Source organism: Aspergillus wentii (genome assembly GCF_001890725.1).
Source record: "Aspergillus wentii DTO 134E9 unplaced genomic scaffold ASPWEscaffold_3, whole genome shotgun sequence".
In the NCBI taxonomy this organism is placed as follows: Eukaryota; Fungi; Ascomycota; class Eurotiomycetes; order Eurotiales; family Aspergillaceae; genus Aspergillus; species Aspergillus wentii.
Window position 1 is genome coordinate 2,108,063 of NW_024467834.1, and position 16,586 is coordinate 2,124,648.

Here is a 16,586-nt window from a genome sequence, read left to right on the forward strand (position 1 = left end):
AAGGCGTAAACCTGCATGGCTTGGGCATGCGTTAAGTCGGAAATGCACTTGTTTCAGCTGGTCATCCTAATCCATCCTGTCCACCATCGATAATCTTCCTCCAATGCTGCGGGAGGCAAACACAGACCAGTGGGAATGCCTTGATTTCTCCACTAGGGGCGGGAGATGGCATCTTGTGGGATCCATTCGACACCCCACTGTCGCGCTGTTCTCGGTATCTGATATCATAGTCCTCGGCATTATCGGGAATGCGAACACCAGTCGCCCAGCCATCATCCCAGATACCAATCACCTTCAGCATATCTCCTCGTTCCAGCGAGAACTCATCACCAGCTCGTGGTTGATATGCCCAGAGAGCAGAAACTCTATCGCCAGGGTGGATATCATCCTGCGAATAATAATCGTTGAAAGCTGACATCTGCTCCGACTGACCACTGGTCATTCCAGGTGAAGAGTACTGTCCAACAGTACCCGAACGGGGCGATGTGTCGTTACCGGAACCGGCCAAAACCGAATTGCTCGAAAGTGAGCCAGTCCGTTTTCCAGTGACAGGGGGGATTTTCTTCGACATCGCGCCGGGACTTGCACCAACATATTCAGAATCGGAAGAATCACTGTATTTGGCGCCACCGAAAAAGGCAGACCGTCGGGACCGTGCTGGGGATGAGCTGGGAACCTCTCGCAGAGCAGACATCCTGGCCACTCGTCCTCCAGGGACAAAAGTGAACCCTTTTTGGCTGGTTCCGCTGTGCATTGACGGGGAGCCTTTTCTTTGCGGGTTCGGTTGGTTCAGCGCAGTGTCATCCCTTGTGTTGCGTTTGCGGCGCATACAGAGCAGCAAAAATGCGGCCAGGGCAGCTAAGAGAGCGAAAGCCGCAACAGATCCGATGACAATTCCGGCTATCTGACCACCGGAAAGACTATGGCTGGAACCACCAGACCCGGCTGTCGAAGATGGAATAACAGGCGATAGAGTCGAGGAAGGGATCGATATATTTTTGCATTTGGTCGCAGCATTCGCACTTTCACAACAAGTATCCGTAGAGTTGGGAGAGCTCGATCTACAGTACCCACACAATCCCATGATATTCGACTTGAATCCACACTCGTCGGGTTCGTTATCAGCTCCGGAGATACAGGATCCAGTAAGCGAGTCGGCTGGGAGAGCGCACACAGTAAAGTCGGAACGGATCTGGCTCATGTAATCACTGCGCTTCTCCTCGCATAGGTCAGAATTCACCACAATCTCCTCCTCGCTCGTAGCCATCAGTGCCTGCCAAATATAATTAGAGTAGCGCTTTGCGATTCCAAGGAGAGGGCACGAACACAAGTGTCAGCACAAAGCGGCTTGGACTGGTCATCAGATAGATTGCAGTCATTCTTTGAGCTCTGGACGATTCCATTACAAATTACACTTGTTGTATAGCGAGCGTAGTAGTTATCGATGTCTGTGCTATTGATTGATTGACATCCCAGATAGTCAACATATCTAGTAGTTGACACAGAATTAGTAGAGAACCTTTGGGTTGAGCGACAATATGGACATACTTGGATTCAATGTAAGACCCGTTGATATAATTACTCAACTCTTGGTCGAATTGAGTCAAGTTTGCAACATTTTCAAGAAACGGACTGTCAAATGGTCAGTACATCTGATCCAACGTCTGTCTATCTGGGGAACCCACAAATCCGCGTAGAGACTAGAGTTGGTCGATATCGATGAGCCATTGAATGCGGGACACTGTGTCGACCCCGACAGAGAAATGCAAGTGCCTGACATCTTTGTTTCCAATCACGGGGGAATATCGCCTCGCGGGGTAGGTGGTGTCGCAAGCAATAGTATCGACGAAAAACAGAAAAACGATATTGGATAGCAGAATCGATCACGGATGCGACGTTGGGGCGTATCTATTGGGCGAAAGGCGTAGGGGATGTTGTCATCGTGTGTCTTGTCCCGTCCTTCTATCACAATCTAGCGGAGGAATCTGCGAAAATACCAATTGACCACAGGTCAGAGGTCTAGGAAATGGCGAGCGCGTCGAGCTGTCGGGAAAAGGAATAAAAGCGAAAAAAAGGAGACCACGCAAGTGGTGAAGAAGAGAAACACAAACGAGCGACTTGGTTTCCCAACGGGTAGCCGTCAGAACCGCAAAGAAAAGTGTAAAAAAAGAGGGCAACGAGAGAGCCCGAGAAAAGAAGATGCCTAAGGAGAAGAGAAAGCAAACCCAAGGAGGAAAAGGCAGGAAGAAAGCAGGAACTGATTACTCCCGGGTTGGCGTCGACGAAGAGGTTAAGCGGAGGCCCTAGAGAGCAACGGTGCCGGGAAAGATTCAGGAACAGGAACCACACGGCTCAGCAGTCACACAGCCTCTGGCGCTCTCGCAGTCTAAGAAAAAAGCAGAAGATCCTTAACGTCCTAAAGAAAGAAATCGAAGAAACCCTCGGCCAGGCTGTCGGTGCTTGTGTAATTAAACAAACTCCACTTTTCAACTCGCAGGACTGCCTCCGCAAGGTTCAGAGTCTGCAGCAGAGAGTGAAGGGCCGGGGTCCACTTCCAATGGGAACAGACGTTCGAGTTGGTCGATCGCCAATATCAATAATTAGGTACCAAGCGAGTTCTTTTTGAGTTTGCGAGCTGTTGGATTTAAGACAGATATGATGGGTAGACCGTGTCTGTAGAGAAGAAGATGATTTACCCAGAAGTGAAGTCACAATCGTAGAATAAATGCAGGAACGGCTACGCTAATTATTCTGATCAGTGAGTGCATTGGGGCAGCCCGACCAGCCTCCAGCTGTCAGAGGAGCAAAAGCGTTGAGTGACGTGGCGCTGCTCTACGCCGTCGACGTTGCTTTGACTGCGATAACATAAAACAGCCAAGTCAGCGTTGATTTATCATTGTTTGCATACGGCGTGCAGTGTTGAAACACCAGATATATTGATGCAATTATTTATTAAAATGATCCTTTTCTGCCGTGTCCCTTTTTTGCCCACTTTTTGGTTTCGAAATCCGCGGGTGATTCTGGCCCTTAATGGCCGTTCAGCCAATGGCCGCTCTTTCACGGTGGAGGCGGTTGACGCTTGGCCGATCACTATTTTAGCTACCTTAGCCTCATTCGGGCAGGGGATTGTTGCCCTGTTGGAGAATGGAGATGCTATCCAGACACTGCTGCAGGAACAGTTCAGACTTCAGATGGTTACATCGTGAGTCCTTGCTTCTACTATAGTATGACTCCGATGAGTAAGGGACTTTAAGTTTGCAACATGTGAGTTCAAGTCGATACCAACTATTGGTATGATATTACCACCATTATCAGCCAAAGGGATATCTATCCCAATCTTTGGTTAATAGTTACATATGGGTGCAACAGCACTGATCCTAGCCAGGCACCTATGATACCTATTTAGCCTAGTGGTGCCAATGGATGTGCTCCCCAGATACTCCATACAGTTCTCGAGACCACAACCCATAACAAAATAGCTTGACTTATATATAGCAATACTTACTATGATGCGCATAACTGTGCTAGCCCAAAACAAAACAAAACAAAGCCAATGCTGCCGCGGAAATTTGATATCATGCATGTAGCACTCTGTATTTCTATGCTCCGATGCCCAGGCGAGATCCTAATTTTCCGCCATGCTAGGAACAGCTCCTTACCGCGTACCTGCAGCAGTAATTACACTCTGCTCACGGGGTTAATATCATAATCAAAACATTCAAGTTTAATAATTTGTTCGGAATAATCAAAAATTATTCAACCCGTTCCTGACAGTTCCAATACACCGACAATCCGGTTCACTCCACATCCGAGGTTCCATATGGGGTCAACCAAAGGCTCCGAGTGGATCGTCATGAACTGCCGGGATGCGGTGATTTCAGATTTGTGCTATCTAAGATCTGGCTACATTTAAATTTCGACATCGCAGTTGACAGTCGACAGTAAATGCTTGTAGGATCTTCCATGCTAGGGCTGTCACGGAAAAGCAAACAATAGCATTGACATCTGATATGGGTGACGATCGCTTTTCGATGTCAAACCACACTATCAAAATGCTTGGTAGCGAGGTTCTATTCCATATTCCATAGTAGCACAATGCAGACCATTCTAAGATGGTAAGGTAGTCCGTAAGGTAGTCCATACAGGTATGGTATGGTATTTGATTTCCGTTCTCGCGTGGCGATCTCCGATGCTGTCGTGATGCACACAATATCAAGGTTCATATAGGTCATATTGCCAATATGCATTAAGTTTGCGATATATATACTGTCCTGATGATATATAACATATCGCAGGAAAACAATGACATTTCATACAACACAGAAGACAAAGTTCTAAAACCTGTCGGATTTTCAACCCGAAGTCTTGCTCTGCGTGCATTACTGGACGCCTGGGAACCCAACAATGTAAGTCGAATTGCCCGATTTGACTGTATCCTGTATACAGCATCCGTCTAAGATAAATAGATGTGCTCTTACGTAGAGGCTACATGTGTGTGCCTCAGAAAAGAGTCATCCCCGTAGCACTAAAGTCATTGTCATAGCATTCTTTTGTCGTTCTATATATATTGATCCGATATGGAGTCAACGTATCTGCTTTCTTCTGTGACTTGACCTTATGCGGGCTTCCAGGCAGACTTGCTTGCAGATGCGATCATCCTAGAAAGAAAATAGCCATATTCATTAGTAAACAGACCTGAGTGTTAAAGAAGTTTATTGAAACGATGAGGTCATTTTGTTGTCACCAGGATAGACGGAATGATGACGCACCGTACAACACTACTTCCGGCAACAAATTTCAGAACAAGATAAAAAGCAAAGAACTAGCTACAAATGATTTGCAGCAATCAAAGAATGAATAAAAAAAAATAGCAAAAAACGTCAGCGACAGGACTCGAACCTGTGCACACGAATGTAATAGATTTCTAGTCTATCGCCTTAACCACTCGGCCACACTGACTTATCGAAATGTATGATAAATATTTTGATATACAATCCAGGACCTGTACAGTTGTCCAAGACAACACAGGCTGCAGAGTGTACATAGACCCGATAGACCAGACAAGCGCGGAACGGACAGCTGAGTTAGCAGCAGCAGTAGCTGTCAACCCATACTCCGTAAGTGCAGGTAGTTTACAGATAATTGGAGAAGGCGATAGCAAAACAAGGCAAAGAAATGAGACCCTCCAAACCTCGCAAATATCAAAGCAGGCAGGGATATGCTGCTGATAATTGTTCGACAACTTTGTGATGCCTAAACCCCGGCGGTGTCTATCCGCCGGTAAAAGAGATTTGTAAGAAAGTTCAAGAGGCAAAAAATTTTCAAATGAAACGTCAGCGACAGGACTCGAACCTGTGCACACGAATGTAATAGATTTCTAGTCTATCGCCTTAACCACTCGGCCACACTGACTTCTGATTGGTTTCAATAGTTATGGCCCGATACAGACTGTAGGTCTTGACTTTCTTGATTTGCATCATCCCTCCAGGCAACGACAGGAGTGAGTGAAAGGTTCCTTGTGTCGATATCGATCTGGTGCTGCCAGCAGGGTCCATTCAACCCTTGGCGGTATCAATGTAGCCCGACACTGGTCCACGAAATCCTTCCTCCGGCACGATATCATGTTGCAATAAAGACCTGTCTTCCGTAGTTCGTTATTGTTTATTGCATGGGACAGTATCTCCGTCATCATCTGTATGGCCTTGGTTATGGGCAAAGATTGGGATTCTGTGAATTAACAGATATGTATTTTGTCGGATGGCAGCAGATGTTCTCGAGTGTTGTCTCTAGCAAGCTTGTTAAAAAAGCAAGTTGCTCCTTTTGCTACTTTCCCCTGTAATCATTGTCTGGGGCCTCGATAGTGGAGGTATATGTGTCTCACAGACAGATGATGGTTCCACTTTTGTATAGAACCAGATGTTGTTTGCCAGTGCACGCACAATATGACACGCTGAAGATATATATGGTAATCCCCAGAAAATTTCAGAGCCTCTATATGATAGCTGATTGGGAGTTGTCAATAATGATCCTTGGAAGCCTGGTATCGTTCCGCCGGCCTTCCATAGATAAGCCGTGGTCTGAATTCGGGCTGCAGACTTTCTTAATCAACACAGCGATTATGGCGAAGTTACGTAGCATTTAAGCCTTTGAATCGACCTAAGAGGTTCAAACTGTCATTAGTGCTTTGATTTAAATTCTAGACACGCGAGAATTTCACCTGCTGTCTCGACTCAAGGAGAGCTAAGAGCTAGGCTGCGAATTCTGGTCTCTCATAAACAGACCCCTCTCACCTGAGCACAGCCATAAGTAATACCAGAGAGATAGAGCCTAGATAGACACTCTAGGTAGCCGATACGCGCCAGACTCATAGGTGTCTTCCGCTGTGTTGAAATCTAGTAGGCAGACATCGTTAAATGCCTTATGGCCGTGAAGCGCTGAGTCGCTCAAGGCCTTTACCCGGTAGTTTAGTCGGGATGAAATTTGGCTTCAGACTCAATAATTTAGAGGTAGATTCAGTGAATAGAGTAGGTTGAAGCTTGGAGTTGGACAGTACCTCCACAGTCTAGAAGTCACATGACAAAACATCATTTGACGAGAGCCAATCAGAGCCAATATCAAGGGCTTGAATTTACCCGACGTCAGCGTATCCATGATGAACGTACCTATGGTAATAGTAATTTAGCTTACTGGTTTGATATAAACCTGGCAGATCGATGTTAACGTATGTACAGATTTCTCTGGCGTAGAGACAAAAAAAATCAAAAAAACGTCAGCGACAGGACTCGAACCTGTGCACACGAATGTAATAGCTTTCTAGGCTATCGCCTTAACCACTCGGCCACACTGACTATTGGTATGCAATGGCCGTGTATAGGATTACTTAAGCTAAGCTGAATGTATTATTTCCCAACTATTGCGTTTATCAGCGCCGCAGTCACTTCTCCATAATCGCGTACATCGCAGTGCCAAGCAGCAGAAGATGCTAAGCTCATGGGATGGGAATGCTAAACCATTTCTAGTAACTTGCGGTCTACCTGACAATATTGGCGCATTGTCCGGTGGCGTACAGACCTTCGAGCACGAGTCTACAGATACAGAGCCATAGTGCTGTGGAGTAACTACCTACTTACACCTAGACACCTATCATACGATATTCCTGATATCTGTAGCGTATGGAATCATCATGTTTCTCTCCGGATATGGCAGAGCCACAAAGTCAGGTGATGTTCCCGACGTCATCTGACGACCCGCCGCCTATCAGGCTCCTGCGTTGCCATCACCACTGAGTCTTCGAACTCTGCCACTTTATTGTCTAGATATTCCTATCAACCCATTTCGAGTACTTAGACTCAGTCGCAATATATAATATCGATTTTGATACCCAACTCTTGCGTGCTCTGAAAGTATGTGCGGCTCAGACATATTCCTTGGGATTCTCGCTGTTTTCTTCCCACCCGTCGCAGGTGAGTAGTACCCCGCCTGGATCTGATGGTTATGCTATTCTCAAAAGCCTTTTACTGATTGATATCCGATATAGTATGGATTAAGGTGGGCGTCTGCACAGCCGACTCAATCATCAACCTTGCCCTCTGCTGTCTCGGCTATGTCCCCGGTCTTCTACACGCATGGTACATCATTCTCCAAAATCCAGAACCGGACCACGACGAAATCGGCTACGAACCCGTCCCAGGTCAGAGGAGAGATGTTGAGAATGGCCGCGTGACGTATTACTACGTTTCTCACGGTCCCATGCAGAACCCTTCCCAGAGGGGCTATGGTACTGTCGCACCGCAACCTGCACAATCTCCTCAGCCTCAGCCGCAGGCTTCGACTCAACAGCATGGAGAGGGTCAGGGTGGAAGCAGCAATAAGACCCATGCGCCACCTACCTATGCTGAAGCTATAAAGGGAGACCACAAGGTGCAGTCGCACGAATAAGTGTGGTAACATCCGCGCTTCGGTGCATCAGCGCTATCCTTTTTAAACACCTGCTTCCTCTACTGGAATCGCTTCCCTGTTTGTAAATCATGGCTTCGGTTTTTTGAGCTTTATTATTCGTAATTGAACACGTTATTGGATTCCCTGCACCCTAGGTTATGAGACGCAAGAGTTTATGTATACAGAACGAGTTAATGCCATTCATTCAGCGAAAGCAGTCTTTGGTTTGCCTGCAGTGAGAACTAGGGTGCTTCGAATTAGCCTTTAACATGCAAATGAGCATTCTTATCAAAGAACAGTATGGAACAGATCCATGCATCCAACGTGGGCATAGGGTATATAAGCGTCGATTCTCGGGCGCATCACCCGAAGCTGCATTCCGATGGTGAAAAAGACTGCGACTCCACCCGGATAATAGATTTGCATGGAGCAATGAAGATGGTCTAGATATGTATTTCGAAGAAGTAGAACACCACAGCGGCATACCTCCAGAAAGGCACAGAAATGTCAGAAAAAGCAATATAGACCTTAGATTTAGCATAACCGATAGCATGGCCAGTAAATAAATCACGTCGAACCGCAGATCGCTTATCAGATCGCAATGGCGGGCGATTCCCGCGGGCAGTGTGGATGATGGACTTTCAGCTGCTTTCAGCTGCCCGCTTCTCACCAGCCTCTCCGAACCTATTTCCACCACCCCCAATCGATTGATTACCCAGTCAACACCTCCCCTCCAAACACCAGCTTGGTCGGCTTCCTCCTCTTCGTGGCCCTTTGAACTGGCCATGCAGTCCGTGCCATTACTGCTCAGGCGGCCCCTCCGATCGAGTCTCATTCTCTCGAGAAGCTCGCCGTCGCTACGAACTCAGCTCCCGCCGTCCGCACGCCCGAAAGCTCTTCATGCTGGCAGAGAGACCACGCGGAACTTTTCGGTCTGTCTACAATGTCAATTTCGGAAACAGTCTACTCTCTACTCGTCCAGTGAGACGGACAAATTGAAAGACGTGAAGGCTGCTGGAGAGACGAAGGAGGCGGTGCTTCCGGAGGGGATCCCACGGCCAGATGCGGATGCGGAGGCTCAACGGACGACCCCCTTCGCTGAGGAGGGAACCGTCAATACACAGAGTCAAATAAAAGATGGAGAGAAAGACTTAAATCCAGATGGTGCAGAAAGTGGTGGTCTCCCATCCTACATAGAGAGCCGCAGGTCAAAGTATTCCAAGCAATTCACTGAGATGATGGATAACCTCCAATCCAATGTTTTTGTGGCGGGCCAGCGATTGAATGACCTGACCGGGTATTCTTCTATCGAGGCACTCAAGAAAGAGATTCATTTTCAAGGTATGCGAACAACGACTTATGAACTTACCCGTCTCTATTTTTCCATCTGGAAGCAAAGTGTTCTGACCGCCAATTTATCACTATACAGAGGAACGACTCCGAACTGCCCGGAATCACATCCGCGAAGCCAAAGATGCCTACGCTGCTGCTATAAACCGACGCTCGACATCACAGCGTGAAGTAAACGATTTGCTCCAGCGTAAGCATGCATGGTCTCCCTCCGACCTGGAGCGATTCACCCACCTCTACCGCAATGACCACACAAACGAGGTTGCCGAGAACGAGACACAGGAGGCCTTGTCCGCGGCGGAACGTGAGGCGGAAGAGGCTTCGGCATCGCTGAGCAAGAGCATCTTGTCGCGTTACCATGAAGAGCAGGTTTGGTCGGACAAGATCCGTCGCATGAGTACCTGGGGTACATGGGGCTTGATGGGCATGAACGTTCTACTTTTTCTGATTTTCCAGATCGCAGTGGAACCGTGGCGCCGGAAAAGACTGGTCAAGGGCTTTGAAGAGAAGGTTATCGAAGCCATCGAGAAGGAAAAGGTCTTGCAACAAACCGAGACTGTCGATGGCCAGAGTGGCTTGGCCGAAGACTCCTCCATCCCAATCACTTCTGAAACGTCTGCTGCCAACGAAGCCGCAGCAAACGACGCTTACGCTTTCATTGTGTCCGAGACACAAGGAACGACAGACCCTAATACTATCACCCCCGATCCTTTACCCGCTACAGCGACCACCGCCATAAACAAGAACACTATACACTGCATCCAAGAAACCTGTTCTCGAACGTTGAACGATCTTCTCAGCGATCGTAGAATCGTCACCACCCAGCGGGATCTCACCACCGTTGCTGTTCAAAGTGCTGCAGCTGGTGCTGCGGTTATGGGCCTGCTGATTGCTCTCGTTCGACCACGGTGAATGTCAACTATAACTCATATACGCGGTACATACATTTGAGGGTATGTTGATACCACAAGCATTATGTTATATCAATCTGTTTTTGCGTACTGTACAGACCCGAGATAGGAATAAATAGATCTCTTGTACTATAGCCATATCTCATCATACATTCTCTTACTGTTTCTAATACTCGAGTGTAAGTAAAGCACAAAAGAAATTGCATATGAATATAAGGACAAGGATATTGAAAATACATGTACTCGAATCGGACATGCAAATGAATTTACATCTGCATGTCCAGACTCCCTTCAAACAAACTGCATCCAGCCCCCCACTGAACTGCCCGAGAGACAAAACAAAAACCCTTTGATAAAGACAGAGAGGGGATTTGCGACAAAGAAAGTCTATACCCAAAATGATTTCCGCAAGACAGTGAAAGATATAGGCTCTATGAGCAGAATCGGGTTGAAATAATAGAAACAAGAGGCTCATTTTTAGTCCATATTAAAACACAGTCTCTTTAATCTTGACAAGACAACAGAGATTTCATCTAAAGCACACACAAACCTTACCATCCCGGCCTTCTTCCGATCACCGTCTAAACCAAACGCTCAACCGCGGTTTCAGATTCAATCGTTCGTTTAACCGATGACGAGAGTTTCCTCATCGGGGAAGTTGTACTGAGGAACCTCGAGGTTCAGGGGAGCAGGGCCCTTTCTTATACGGCCAGAGATGTCGTAGTGAGAACCGTGGCAGGGGCAGAACCAGCCGCCAAAGTCACCGGACTCGCCGATGGGGACACAACCAAGGTGGGTGCAGACACCTGGGTAGAAGAGGATTGTTAGTTTGGTCGGATCGAAGGGATTGAATCAAATCACTGCTGCTATCACATACCCAACATGACCAGCCACTCGGCCTTCTGGACACGCTCCTCATCAGTCTGGGGGTCACGCAGACTCTGAACGTCAATCTCGTTGGCCTCGTTGATTTCATCCTGGGTACGGTGACGGATGAAAACGGGCTTTCCACGCCACTTGATGATGACCTATTTATATCAAGTCAGAAAAGCGGTAAAACCAAGATCGCGATTTGCCACAGGAAACATACGTTCTTGCCCTCGGGGATGGCACCGAGACCAATCTCAACCTTAGCCTGGGCAAGGACATCGGCGGAGGCGGACATGTTGACCAAGAAGTCTGTTGGTAGAATCGCGAATCAGCAAAACCGTTCCCTTGCGACCAGTGAACACCCAATTGCCCAATCCTTCTCAATTGAATCCCAATTCCTTCACTCGACTTTATCATATCACATTCCCAACAAGAATAAAGACACCTACCCTGAACAGTAGCCTTGGCACCGACAGCAGAAGCCAGACCCAGGGAGCCGGCCATGAAGTAGGAGAAGACCTGGTTGGATCTCGGGGCCTTCTTGGATTGGTATTTGCTGAAATTGGGGATCTTCAAGGTCGAGTCGTATCCCTTGGAGGTGCCGAAGGGGCTTTCGAAGGACGTCTTGGAGGCATCAGCGACTCCCCTCCGCTGCTGGCAGGAGGCGATGGCGGCGCGGCTGGTGGGCACCTGTTGGCGGGCGCAGGCGCGCAACAAAGTGCTGGAAGCGGAGGAGACAGACATGACGAGAGTAGCAATCGACAGCAATTGCGGGGAGGAGAAGGAAGGCGGCGGCGTTGGGGAGGGGAGAGAGAAGAGGACGGAGGGAGGATTTTCCCAAGGTTGGAGGTTGAAGTCGGAGGCCCGGCATACGGGAAAGTCGAACCAGAGCTTTCGCTACGACAAGCGATCGGAATCACGGGGCGCCTCATTGGCTGCTCGGCCCACGCCAGTTGTCGATTTATCATGGCAACGTCTGATGCAGTATTGTTTACCCTTGTACATCAATTCAATATTTCGATAAATGGCTCTCTTGTTATTATTATTTTATTCTATCTACACTGGCATTATCATATATAATTATGCTGTCAAAACTGACCAACAGAGCACTTTTTTGTCTTCATCCGTTCCCGTCCTGCTAGCTGAAACCAACCAAACCCAATGCGATCAACAATAACTTATCATCAAAATCAACCCATAGATATAACAAAACTCCTCATGCAAACCCAGACAATTACAAGCAAGTTAATCGAATAAATCATTCGTCGGTCATCTCCACGTCATTTTCCTGACCATTGCCCCCGGCCTGTGTATCAACGGTCCGATCCACCATCAGAGTAATCGATGGCCCAGAAATCGATGGTTTATCGCCTTCTTTCGCCGATTCATCATGCTTCTTCGAATCGCCATTTACTTTATTCCCTGCCGGGAGGTTTCCGTTTAGTGTGCGTTGACCTTTCTCGACCCCGGGGGTTTTGGCGGCTTCCTTCGCCTTCTTCTCTTTGAATTGCTTATAAGTGGTTGTCTTGGGTATCACGTCCGCAAGAAATTCGAGGTTATCAATTCGCGAAACTGCCGTAGCTATCCCCCCACCCTGTTAGCACCCTGTTGTTCCGGGGGTTGGTTTGTACTGACCCAGATCCTTGTACTGGATATTCTTCCGTGGTTTTCGTTCCGACTTGACGACGTTATGCCCTTGCTCTGCGAGGTATTGGATGAACATTTCCTATATGGTTTGAAAGGGTGGTTAGCATGAGATGATTAAGTATGAAGACGAAAAGCGTAATATGGCACGTACTGTAGCAACGGAGATGACAAACGTAGCGTTGGTTGAACATTGTACAATATCTTCGTCCAGTTGTATAATCTTCTTGACCCGGGACACTATATGATGCGTTAGTCAGTACTAAATCAAACGGGGTTGCATCCCACATACATGGAAGAGCACTCTGGCCGGTGATTTCATCGGAGGGTGACTGCTCGGGGGCGTCTTTGGGAGACATCGTGGATATGTGTTTAAAGGCAACAGCGAGGGACTATTGGGTATACAAAGAAAATGATACGAAGTAACAGGGGATGAAGTGCTGCAAAGTTGCAGAGTAAGCCTACTTGTGGCTTTGTCGTTCCTGGAGGGGTTATTGGATGTTCAGAAAGTTGAAGCGCGTTGCGGCGTAGAAATCCACGGCGCGTGGCGTATAGTAGAAAGCACTACGCATCATCGTCATCAAGCCCAGCGTTGCTTGTCCACAAGAAGATAAACCGAATAAAAATATCATATATGCTTTTCCTACTGAGCTACACTTTCAAGCTACTATAAATCCCCCCATTTAATTGAAAATTCCAGAACAAACAGCTTGTTCGATCCAAACGCGGGTAGCTTCGATCTCACGTGGGCGGGTTGCGTATTCATTCAAGTGTCATCTCCAATCGAAGAGCTTCAGAGCATCAGGCCAACCTCGACTAATTATGCTCATCGCACAAAGACAACCGATGGTATGACCTCGAATCGTGCCTCTTCCGCCTCCGCCCGTTCCCCCTCAGTCCTATCTGAGCGTCGGAACTGGAGGAGGTTATCAGGCTTGTCCGTTACATCGCCCGCCGAACCGCACCCACCTGTTGACCACGGCCCGCCGGGAATTACGGAGGAGATCAGCGAAATAAAAAGATATGAAGACTTTACAACGATAGATTGGGTTCAGGATGCAGTGCACGAACAGGCACGGAGAAGAGCCAAGCGACGGGAAGGGTCTGCTTTCTGGGACCAGGAAGGCACCTTTGGATGGAGGCGCAAGGTCCGGGAATCTTACGATGCGGGACAGGCCTGGCTGGTGATCACAATCGTTGGCGCAGCCATTGGCTTGAACTCGGCTTTTCTAAATATCATCACGGAGTGGTTGTCAGACATTAAGCTGGGCCATTGTACCACTGCCTTTTATCTCAATGAGCAATTCTGTTGTTGGGGCTCCGAGGGAGGTATGTCAAGGCCATGCGGTTTGGACCATGGGCTATGAAGCTAATTTCTCCCTGTTTGACAGGCTGCCCTGAATGGAAGCAGTGGACCTCAATCTGGTTTGTGAACTACGTCTTATACTTCTGCTTTGCGGTGCGTTATGCTCTACCCCATGTGGATCGCAGTTGCTGATGAGACTTGGTACAGATGTTGTTTGCCTTTATCGCCGCAACTTTGGTCAAATCATTCGCCCCATATGCCGCAGGCTCCGGTATATCTGAGATAAAATGCATTATTGCTGGTTTTGTTATGAAGGGCTTTCTCGGCGCATGGACACTCCTGATCAAATCTATTGCACTGCCTTTGGCTATCGCCTCCGGTCTTTCAGTGGGCAAAGAAGGGCCTAGTGTACATTTTGCCGTTTGTACAGGGAATGTGATCTCTCGATTCTTTAGCAAATACAAGCAAAATGCGTCGAAGACTAGGGAGGTTTTAACAGCTACGGCAGCTGCTGGTGTGGCTGTCGCATTCGGTAGTCCCATCGGTGGTGTTCTGTTCTCACTCGAGGTATGTACACCGGATCCAATATCCTAGGACTCGATATTGATGAACTTCCAGGAAATGGCATCATATTTCCCCCTCAAGACCCTCTGGCGCAGTTACTTTTGCGCTTTAGTTGCGACGAGCGTGTTGGCGGTAGGCAGATTAAAAGGCCATTCAGCCCGAGTATGGATGTTAATGCAAATTCCAGGCAATGAACCCCTTTAGAACCGGGCAACTGGTCATGTTTCAAGTGCAATACGACCGTACTTGGCACTTCTTCGAGCTTATCTTCTTTGTTTTCATCGGAATATTCGGTGGTTTATATGGCGCATTTGTGATCAAATGGAATCTTCGAGTGCAGGCATTCAGAAAGAAGTATCTCTCAATGCACCCCATCGTCGAATCAGTGGTTCTTGCTGGCGTAACCGCGCTTCTGTGCTACCCCAATATGTTCCTGAAGATTAACATGACTGAAATGATGGAAATATTGTTTCGGGAGTGTGAAGGGGGTCACGATTACGATGGTCTTTGCGAGTAAGTGATTTTTCTGAGATGATGTCTCCTTTTCTAACAAGTTGATTAGGTCGAAGAACCGATGGCCCTTGGTTTTGTCGCTATCAGCCGCTACCGTGCTCCGAATATTCTTGGTGATTATATCATACGGCTGTAAGGTGCCAGCTGGAATTTTCGTTCCATCGATGGCTATCGGAGCATCCTTTGGTCGTATGATTGGCATACTCGTCCAAGCCTTACATGAATCTTTCCCCGATTCCACATTCTTTTCAGCCTGTTCCCCAGATGTTCCCTGTATCACCCCAGGAACATATGCTTTCTTGGGAGCGGGCGCGGCGCTCAGTGGAATCATGCACTTGACGATCTCTGTGACAGTGATCATGTTCGAGCTCACTGGGGCTCTGACGTATATCCTTCCCACTATGGTGAGCTCTCTTCGATTTCGTATAAGGAAATGATTGAATGCTAACCCTATGTCTAGATCGTGGTAGGTGTCACCAAAGCTGTCGGGGATCGGTTTGGCAATGGTGGAATCGCGGACCGGATGATTTGGTCAAACGGGTTCCCTTTCTTGGATAATAAGGAAGATCACGTCTTTAATGTTCCTGTTTCCCAAGCCATGACGGTCGAACCTCTATCGCTGCCTGCTTCCGATTTCCCTGTACGGGAGGCCGAGCATCTCTTGAGTGACAACAAATTCCAAGGCTTTCCAATTGTTGAAGACCGAACGTCCAAGACTCTGGTAGGCTATGTTGGCCGTACAGAGCTCCGCTATGCGATCGACCGCGCCCGGAGCGAGGGCATGCTTTCACCCAATGCCCGTTGTGTATTTACCAAAGAAGCGGCTGAAGCCTCGGTGGCGCGCAGGGCCTCCGTCTCGACGAGTCGCTTAGCCCCCGACACTTTCGACGCTATCCAGTCGAGCTCGGGTGCAAGACACGTGGATTTCAGCAGGTATGTCGACCATACACCGCTGACTGTGCATCCCCGCTTGCCTCTCGAGACCGTGATGGAGATCTTTAAAAAGATGGGACCGAGAGTCATCTTGGTCGAACATCGTGGCCGACTGACGGGCCTCGTAACCGTCAAGGACTGCTTGAAATATCAATTCAAGGTAGAGGCGGAGGAGCATGTGCTGGCTGCCACCAGTGCAACCGAGGTGCCCCTCGGAGGACACCTTCACAACGGAAGAGCTGGCGATACACTTGAGGAACGGGTGTGGAAGTTCATTCAACACTTGAGCGGTAAAGTGCCCTGGTGGCAAAGAACCGGACAAGACGTGAGGTCCACCTCAACAGAGAACAGAGAGCAATCTGGTATCTTGGATGGAACGGAGGAAGACGATGGATTCGTTGAGTTGGAGGAGAGAGATAGACGTTGACACTTTCTTGCTAGATCAGGATCAGGTATCCTCATCATTTGTTTGAACATAGATCACTTATACTTATATGTAAACCGTCTTTTTATGAAAATGTACTTTGCTCTCAGCCATACCCCAAACATTATCCAAC

At 48.0% G+C, this 16,586-nt stretch overlaps 7 protein-coding genes and 3 non-coding genes across 10 annotated transcripts; 3 read left to right on the plus strand and 7 right to left on the minus strand.

Moving 5' to 3' along the window:
- Positions 1-61: 61 nt before the first annotated feature.
- Positions 62-1,780, minus strand: ASPWEDRAFT_106828 (SH3 domain protein; the record flags this gene model as incomplete). The annotated part of the gene is made up of 4 exons (XM_040827840.1): positions 62-1,273; positions 1,327-1,489; positions 1,549-1,632; positions 1,686-1,780. The coding sequence occupies 4 exons, from the start codon at positions 1,778-1,780 to the stop codon at positions 62-64; spliced, it is 1,554 nt and encodes a 517-aa protein (XP_040690780.1).
- Positions 1,781-4,878: 3,098 nt separating this feature from the next.
- Positions 4,879-4,959, minus strand: ASPWEDRAFT_t100. Its single transcript has one exon. It is a non-coding gene; the product is annotated as a tRNA-Ser (tRNA).
- A 372-nt stretch (positions 4,960-5,331) lies between these two features.
- ASPWEDRAFT_t99 lies at positions 5,332-5,412 on the minus strand. The gene has a single exon. It is a non-coding gene; the product is annotated as a tRNA-Ser (tRNA).
- A 1,355-nt stretch (positions 5,413-6,767) lies between these two features.
- ASPWEDRAFT_t98 lies at positions 6,768-6,848 on the minus strand. The gene has a single exon. It is a non-coding gene; the product is annotated as a tRNA-Ser (tRNA).
- Positions 6,849-7,405: 557 nt separating this feature from the next.
- ASPWEDRAFT_170595 (putative stress response RCI peptide) lies at positions 7,406-7,938 on the plus strand (the record flags this gene model as incomplete). The annotated part of the gene is made up of 2 exons (XM_040830649.1): positions 7,406-7,463; positions 7,538-7,938. The coding sequence occupies 2 exons, from the start codon at positions 7,406-7,408 to the stop codon at positions 7,936-7,938; spliced, it is 459 nt and encodes a 152-aa protein (XP_040690781.1).
- A 103-nt stretch (positions 7,939-8,041) lies between these two features.
- Positions 8,042-8,557, minus strand: ASPWEDRAFT_439449 (uncharacterized protein). Its single transcript, XM_040836145.1, has one exon. It carries the CDS (start codon positions 8,489-8,491, stop codon positions 8,144-8,146), a length of 348 nt encoding a protein of 115 aa, XP_040690782.1. The 5' UTR covers positions 8,492-8,557; the 3' UTR covers positions 8,042-8,143.
- A 166-nt stretch (positions 8,558-8,723) lies between these two features.
- On the plus strand, positions 8,724-10,200 carry she9 (putative mitochondrion biogenesis protein (She9); the record flags this gene model as incomplete). Its single annotated transcript, XM_040830650.1, has 2 exons — positions 8,724-9,279; positions 9,368-10,200. The coding sequence occupies 2 exons, from the start codon at positions 8,724-8,726 to the stop codon at positions 10,198-10,200; spliced, it is 1,389 nt and encodes a 462-aa protein (XP_040690783.1).
- A 623-nt stretch (positions 10,201-10,823) lies between these two features.
- On the minus strand, positions 10,824-11,813 carry rip1 (ubiquinol--cytochrome-c reductase catalytic subunit RIP1; the record flags this gene model as incomplete). The annotated part of the gene is made up of 4 exons (XM_040832867.1): positions 10,824-11,005; positions 11,077-11,227; positions 11,290-11,378; positions 11,519-11,813. 4 exons carry the CDS (start codon positions 11,811-11,813, stop codon positions 10,824-10,826), a joined length of 717 nt encoding a protein of 238 aa, XP_040690784.1.
- A 271-nt stretch (positions 11,814-12,084) lies between these two features.
- On the minus strand, positions 12,085-13,220 carry ASPWEDRAFT_38761 (histone-fold domain-containing protein). Its single transcript, XM_040834956.1, has 4 exons — positions 13,006-13,220; positions 12,868-12,953; positions 12,705-12,795; positions 12,085-12,650 (listed from the first exon to the last, which is right to left on the minus strand). The coding sequence occupies exons 1-4, from the start codon at positions 13,070-13,072 to the stop codon at positions 12,328-12,330; spliced, it is 567 nt and encodes a 188-aa protein (XP_040690785.1). The 5' UTR covers positions 13,073-13,220; the 3' UTR covers positions 12,085-12,327.
- A 344-nt stretch (positions 13,221-13,564) lies between these two features.
- Positions 13,565-16,456, plus strand: ASPWEDRAFT_108880 (chloride channel protein; the record flags this gene model as incomplete). The annotated part of the gene is made up of 7 exons (XM_040828028.1): positions 13,565-14,042; positions 14,105-14,172; positions 14,227-14,586; positions 14,638-14,715; positions 14,771-15,096; positions 15,146-15,500; positions 15,557-16,456. 7 exons carry the CDS (start codon positions 13,565-13,567, stop codon positions 16,454-16,456), a joined length of 2,565 nt encoding a protein of 854 aa, XP_040690786.1.
- Between the last annotated feature and the right edge of the window lie 130 nt (positions 16,457-16,586).